Raw genomic sequence first — 7576 nt, 5'->3', positions numbered from 1 at the left:
GGCTTCCACAAGATGCTCTCTTCTCAGCCAGGACACCTGAATGACCACTGGGAGGGAGGAAAGGAGGGAAGAAGGGAGAGAGCGTGGGCCCAGGACCCATGCAGGCCACCTACCCTAATGGCCTGTCTGGTAGCAGCAGGCTGTGGCCCTTGTCATTAAGAATCTTAGCTCTTTGATCACTGGTGTGACCAACTAGCAAAGACCATTGTCCTCTCTATTGTTCTGCCCAAGGCCTGAAAGCACTCAGCAAAAGATGACAGAGTCAGGGGGAATAGCTTCCTGTGTGGATGCTTCCTTTAAACCCCTTTATGTTGGAAAAGTCCTGGAACTACAGCAACGTCACAAAGGTGATTCCGGAAGCACCTGTCTCCCCACCTTCATCGTGGGGATGTCCCACAGAACTCCACAGAAGCACACACCAGCACGAGGCTGTGGGCTGCCCCAAAGGCTTTAATCTTCCCAGTGTACACTTTGCTGCCCTGCCTACTCAGTCTTCTTAGCTCTGGGACTCCTTTCTCTGCTTCTTCTCGTCTTTCATGATGTCAGGACATCTGGACGGTGCTCACCAAGTGTTCTGTTAACTCTCTTGTTTGAGCAATGTTTACTCACAATTAATGAGTGGACATCCGGGGAGAGGAGACTACAGAAGCAAGGATTCTTTGTAGGTGCTCTGTGGAAGCAGGGCTGAACAGGGACATGTGCCAAGGCTACCTGAGATCAGGGGCCTTTGAGGAACCTGAGTAGTGGTTGTAAGGAGAGCAAGGTAGGTATGAGGCTGGGCCAGGGACACACTTGTCGACCCTCTCATTGCTTTTTCTATTATCATGGCAGATGGAGACCTGGGAACACTTCTTTGCTTCGGGAAGACAGCATTGATTTTATCAAGATCTGATGCCGTTAAGATCAGCAGAAGGACAAGAAGCAGCCAAAGAAGGCGAGACACTGAGGTGTGGGTGGTGCGTAGCAATGCACCAAAAGGAACGTGCTGGCAAAAAACTCTTTTTGGGTCTAGTGTAGCGCTTTGTGGATCCATCAGGGCTCCAGATAACCTGAGGATGAGAGGCAGACGTCTCAGTGGGTGGAAGCCAGTGACTGTGTTGAGATGAAATGGTAACTATTTCTTAAGCTGTGTTCCCAGCGATTGGATCCCCGTGCATGGGTCAGGTTTGTTAGTGGTAATGGGATCCTTATATACTTTTATACTTGCATTTATACCTTTTATACTTGCATTTTGCCTTTCTCCTCCCTCCTTAAAGGGCAACTTCCTAGGGTTTAGGGTCCCTGCCTGCTTAGTACCTATCTGAAAGCTGCTACTCAAGCCTGGTTCATTTTAGGGCTCAGGAAATGCTTTATTAAGGAATTTTTCTTTAAATGAGTGGATGAATAAACTTTTCACTTAAAAAAAGATAGGTGGGGCATGCTACTCTTCCCTCCTGAGAAATCTACGACCTTCACCTCAGGCAGGTTGTGAGACCCCAGCAACGGCCATGTGCACTGGACCTTCCTGCCCTAGGTGAGCAAGTATGTGAAGATGCTGGGAGGAAGGACTGTTCTCTTCAAAGTCTCTGGGCTCTAGAATCTGCGTCATTTGTAGGAAGCTGAGTAGTATCAAATGTATAGATGGCAACTTCTGAGACTGAGAAGCCGGGAGAGGGTGACATGGTTAGGTTTCCTTCTGGTAGCCCATAGCTTTGGAAAATGAATATAAGGAGTGGTCATCGTCGTGGGAATGGTACCATGTGGAGTAAATCATAAACATGTGGTTTTATATATACATGCATCTATCTATCTATCTTTTATCTATATCTATCATCTATCTTTTATCTATCTGTATCTACCATGTCCTTTATTGATCACCTATCTCTCTGTTTATCTTTTGTTTGTCCTTACACACATGCAAGGCTGAGATATGTCTCCCTAGCTGATGGGACTAGTTTCATTTACTTGCTCAGAGATCTTGGTTACCCTTTCGTGATTACCAATTATCTATATAATTTTGACAGCCTTTTTATAGTTGTCATGGCAATTTAAGTTGAATTATTAAGATTTTGAACGGGGTTGGGGATTTAGCTCAGTGGTAGAGCGCTTGCCTAGGAAGCACAAGGCCCTGGGTTCGGTCCCCAGCTCTGAAAAAAAGAACCAAAAAAAAAAAAAAAAGATTTTGCACACAGAGCTGGGGAGATGGCACAGTTGGTAAAGGACTTGCCACACAGCATGGAGACCTGATTTGATTTGCAGCACTCATGCAAAGCCCTGGGAATGCTGCATCCTTGAGATCCAGGCCACCAGAGAGATGGATAGACACAGGAGATCCCTGGGGCTAGCAGGCTAGCCAGCCTCATTTAACTAACAGACACAGGTCCCAGCGAGAGAACTTGTTTAGAAAAGCCAAGGTGATTGGGGTTAGAGGGATGGTTCCGCAGTTAAGAGCACTGACTGCTCTTCCTGAGGGTCTGAGTTCAGTTCCCAGAGACCACACTGAGGATCCATCCACACTCAGAACCATCTGAGGATCAATACGTACGACTGACCTCTGGTTTCTATACACATGCATAACGGTGTACTTGCATACACATGAACATGCACCACTCCTCAGAATGTACAAATTTCAGGGTATGTATTTAGTGGGCACATTTAAAGCACGTGAGAAGTAAAGTACCAGAAGGCCTGCCCCTCTTCCCCTTTATTTTTTTTCCCTAAGATGAGGTGATAGCCCTCCAACTCACCATCATGCCTGGCCACAAGGAGGCTCTGAAGACTCAAGGGACATAAAGCAAATAACCATTTTTATTGGTAGCCAACACAGCTGCCAACTCTTTGAGCAGCTGTCGAACAGAATGCAAAACTTATTGATCCTTACAGTCCCACCGTGGAGTCTACTCCAGCCCCGTTTCACAGAGAATAGAATTAAGACATGCAGAGCTTCCCGGGCAGGGGTGATGAATCCCAGCACTCAGGAGGCAGAGGCAGGCCAATCTCTGAGTTCAAGACCAACCTGGTCTATGAAGTGAGTTCCAGGACAGCCAGGGCTACACAGATAAACTGCCTCAAAAAACCAAACCAAACCAAGCCAAAGATGCAGGACTCAAAAAATCCTGCTGCTAAGTGGGGCACCGGGAGCCTAGCTCTAACCGCTGCATGATGTGTTGCTTCTAGAGCAGTTCCAGAAAAGGTTTGTGCTCTCTAGAACAGTCTGCCTCCTGAGACTGTGGCTAGGAGAGCTGGGAAGGATTAGATTCCTGTTCTTGGCTCCAAAGGAGGCAACATGAGCATTGGGGACAGGCTATTTCATGTGCTTCTTCACGCAGTATACAGGAGGACCTTGCAACGTCACCTCTCCCAAAGTCCTCACAGTGAATGCCTGCAGGAAATACTGTCTGGCTGGGGGATGTTAGGAGAGCGGTGAGGGTGTTTTGGGAGGTTTTTCTCAGAGCAATGCACTGTTTTAAGAAAATACAGTCTCAGGGGTTGGGGATTTAGCTCAGTGGTAGAGCGCTTACCTAGGAAGCACAAGGCCCTGGGTTCGGTCCCCAGCTCCGAAAAAAAGAAAAGAAAAAAAAAAGAAAAAGAAAATACAGTCTCACAGGATTCATAGAGCTGTTCAGCACTAATTCTGTGGGATGTTAGGAGACTGCCTTGAAGTAAAGCTGTTTGAATTTGTTCTTGGATAAGTTCATATCTTTCCTTGGTGCCAATTAACTAGCAATGTTCAACAGAACTGGGCCCTTTAAAGCAAGTACTGATTTGTTCGTGAGAGAACAAGCGAGAATAAGAACACTGTGGTATTAAATGCTGGCCCTGTGAAGCAGGCTAGCTCTATGTCTTTATCAAATACACAGGAAGCACACAGTACAGTTTGCATGGTTATAGACGGGAGTCTTAATTTCATGCGAGGCACCAAATTTACTTGCCTCCCAAAGATGAAAAGCCAAATTACTTTCAATTCTGAGTCAATAAAAAACTGATGTGGCCGCTGAAGCAATTCAACTGATGGCTAACGTCACCAAGACTATTGTTACAATAGAATTTACTACTATATTTTTTACAAACCATATATAAAACTCAGCCAGATTTGGAAGTAACACTCACCAGGATGGAACTGAAAGCTAGATGGTTCATTAATTAACAGCACTTGATGTTCTCTAGCAGAGGACCTGGGGTTTGGTTCCCAGTACTGGTACATTCTTCTGACTTCCTTAGGTACCACACACACACACACACACACACACACACACACACACACGGTACACATATATACATACATGCAGGCAAAACACTCATACACATAAAATGTTAATGTCTAAAAATGATTAAAAGCTAGATATGTATTATTTTAATATTTTATTATTATGTATGTGTACAATGTGTGTATGCATGTGTGTGTGTGTGAGAGAGAGAGGGAGAGAGAGAGAGAGAGAGAGAGAGAGAGAGAGAGCACATACATGCCATGATATGTGTGGAGAGAGTCAGGTCTCTCTTTCTACATTTTCCTAGATTCTCGGAATTGAACCCAGGCTAATCTTGTGCAACAAGCACTTTATCCACTGAGTCATTCTCTAACTCAGTGTCCTTACATTTTAAATAAAGTGGCTGAACCAATCAGAAGTCATAAATACTAGCACATGTGTTTTCAGCTACTGTGGGCAAAGTCAAACTCCAACTGAATGACCAACACAAGGGTACATGGCTTCCTCAAGTAGGTTGTGTGTTGAAGTTGACTTAGGCAGGACGAAGAAATGGAAAAAGGAGCCCAACTGTTTTCAAATAGAGCACCTGGCTGCTGAGTCAGCTGGAACATAATTTATGACAATAAGTCCTTGGATCGAAGTGACTCTTATCACACAGAACCCTTTTAATTTGGATATAGATCCCTGAATCCAGAAAGAGCAGGGAACTTTCCAAGGAAAAGCCAGGGATACATCTGGTCCTGCTAGAAGAAGAAAGGGAAAAGAAATCACATGCTGGGAGGTTGGACTACAGAAAGAAGTTTATATATTGGTCTACATACTCTCTCTCTCTCTCTCTCTCTCTCTCTCTCTCTCTCTCTCTCTCTCTCTCGTGTGTGTGTGTGTGTGTGTGTGTGTGTGTGTGTGTGTGTAGGCCAGAGGTTGATAGAGGTGTGTTTCTTGATTAATTCTCACCTTATTTTTTGAGACAGGATTTCTTACTGAAGCTGGTGCTCCCCAGTTTGACTAGACTGGGCCAGGCAGACCCGGGCATCCACCTGACTCTGCTTCTCCAGTGCTAGGATCGCACACACCTACCCCCTTTCTGTGTTTGTTTGTTTTGTTTTGTTTGAGACAGGATCTCACACTAGTGTAGGCTGACCTGAAACTACATAGCTCAGGCCGTTCTTCCACTCTTGGTAATTAATCTTCCTGTCTCCTCCCAAGTGATGCGATTAAGGTGTGACCCACCATTCCTGGCTTCTGTGGACAGAAAAGATGTGGAAGTCTGTATTCAGGGATCCCTTACTGGTCATTCTGGCATTAAGTTTTCCAAAACTGGTGTCTATGAAACATTTATGTTTACCATGACCCTTAATAAGAAATAGATATCTTATTTTTAAGGCAGTGTATTTGCTATGTAGCCAAGGCTAGCCTCAAACTCACGATTCCTATACTTCTGAGTACTGAGATTACAGATGTATACTACCATGTTCTGCAAGGGGTAAATTCTATGTTGCGACTCAATCCATACACTCAGATGTAGATATTAATAGCTACGTTTAGTATGATGTTATATATACCCATGTGCATATATGCAAAGTGAACTGAGTTTTATAAAATACTACCTCAGCTCAGCTTCTATTTCGTTAGGAAAAAGCTGGCTGGTTCTTATTATGCTGGCTTTATGATCCACAGGTTGACAGCCACTCCACCTTACATACGGAGAGGCTGTCCTGGCCAGGGCAGCTAAGTGCACAGGTCAGTGCTTCCTGCTCTGATTGCTGAAAGGTACGCGGTGGTGTCAAGACCAGTCATAGAAAATGAAAACGCTCTGACTTAGAATTCAGCAAGTTAAGTCAGAACCACTGAGAGGAGGCCTTCTCCACCAGTGAGTCACGCTACCATATGTTGGCCTCCAGCTGTTTTCCTAAAGATTTATTTTCACGTGCGAGTGCTTTGTCTGCATACACTTGCAATACGTCCTCTTTGCTTTTTTTTTTCTTTTTAATTCAAGAGCTTTAAAAGTGTCCTTTTAACTTTAGCTTCTTCCTTTCAAAGCTGATCTTGAAGGATGACATGGTAAGACGATTTGGGTCCTCAAAATCTTCAATATTTCCCATATTGGGGTTCAGGACTTGGTACAGCTGTGTCAAGGGGCCTTCTTGTCTTTTGGGATACTTGAGGTTCTGGGTGGTGGGCGATTCGCCAGGGCAGAGAATCCTGGTCTCATTTCCCAAGCTGTGTGATAGCTTTAGTTTTTTAGCACTTTCACAGCTAAGCCACAACTGCAAGCATTAAAGTTTCTTCCAGTGGTTCAGCTGCGTAAGGGAATAAATATTTCATTTAGTAGAAGAAATTTAAATTTTCCACTTTAAAATATTTCCTTACAAAATAATCCCTTTAAGGCACCACTTCTAAATAGACAACGTGGATAAAAAGGGGCAAATTTCATACTGTGTTTGTTTACTTTGTAATATGCAGCATAGACCAACATAAAGACTTGGTCCGAGGCTGGGGATGTGGCTCTGAGGAGGGAGATTGGTCTACTGTACTTCCGTTCTTCTAACAAGACTCAGACCAGACATAACCAACTCCAGACAGCAGTTTTGAGAGGATGAGCTCCTGGCTTGGGCTTAGGCCTCTGGTTTTGTTGTTGTTTGTTTTTTGTTTTTATTTACATCTGAATTTGTGTGTGAGGACACATGGGCAGAAGGGCCAGTGTTTGGATGCTGTGAGATGACTGGGGAGCAGGGGAGCCCCTGACCTACATGCTGGGCTTCTGACTGTTATCTTGAAATGAAAGCTGAAAACTTTAAGCCTCTTCAAAATATCTACATGACTGAGAATTGGTTTCAACCCGTAACACACTGGTTCTGCCAGGAAGTTGCCCTTTAGAGGCTGACAATTGCTGGCTTCACGTTCATGGTGTGGGGACCTCTATCTGCCCTCCCACCAACCAGTGGCCGCCTTTATTTTTTAACGGCATGAGCTAATCTTTCTAGCACCTGCTGTGTTGGTGAAGTTACTTCTTTTTTCTGCTGAAAAACAAAACAACAGCCTTTTCAAGATCCATCCAGGTTAGCGAGCTTCCCTACAACCAGGTAAGCCCACTGCAGTACTCTCTCACTTTGAAAGATATCACCCATGCTGATCCAAATCCAACAGGCCTTGGGAGAGGCCTGGCAATGACGTCTTCATTGAGCGCGAGCAGGGCTGAGCCTCCTCCCCTTGTTTGCTCTGCAGGGTTGTGCCAAGAGCTTGGCTTTTAATGTCCCCAGCATCCCTGGAAACCTCACTTGTTTGGCGGGCAAGCTTAAGAATGGTTTTGCGTCCACAACAGAAGTTGAGGATAAGTGGAAGCCGTGTGAGTCTCTCGGGGGTTGGGAATGACTTCCTTTACCTAGCTA

At 44.8% G+C, this 7576-nt stretch overlaps 1 protein-coding gene across 1 annotated transcript in view; it reads right to left on the bottom strand.

Annotated features, from left to right (window-relative positions):
* Positions 1–2595: 2595 nt before the first annotated feature.
* Tmem260 (transmembrane protein 260) overlaps positions 2596–7576 on the bottom strand; it is a 73585-nt gene continuing 68604 nt past the window's right edge. The window contains exon 16 of the mRNA XM_039093467.2: positions 2596–6487. Coding sequence (XP_038949395.1) covers positions 6464–6487 — 24 coding nt within the window. The 3' untranslated portion in view covers positions 2596–6463. The remainder of the gene's footprint in view (positions 6488–7576) is intronic.

Source organism: Rattus norvegicus, chromosome 15 (assembly GCF_036323735.1).
Source record: "Rattus norvegicus strain BN/NHsdMcwi chromosome 15, GRCr8, whole genome shotgun sequence".
Lineage (NCBI taxonomy): Eukaryota > Metazoa > Chordata > Mammalia > Rodentia > Muridae > Rattus > Rattus norvegicus.
Note: the sequence above shows the minus strand (reverse complement) of the source record. Positions and strands in the feature narration are given on the sequence as shown.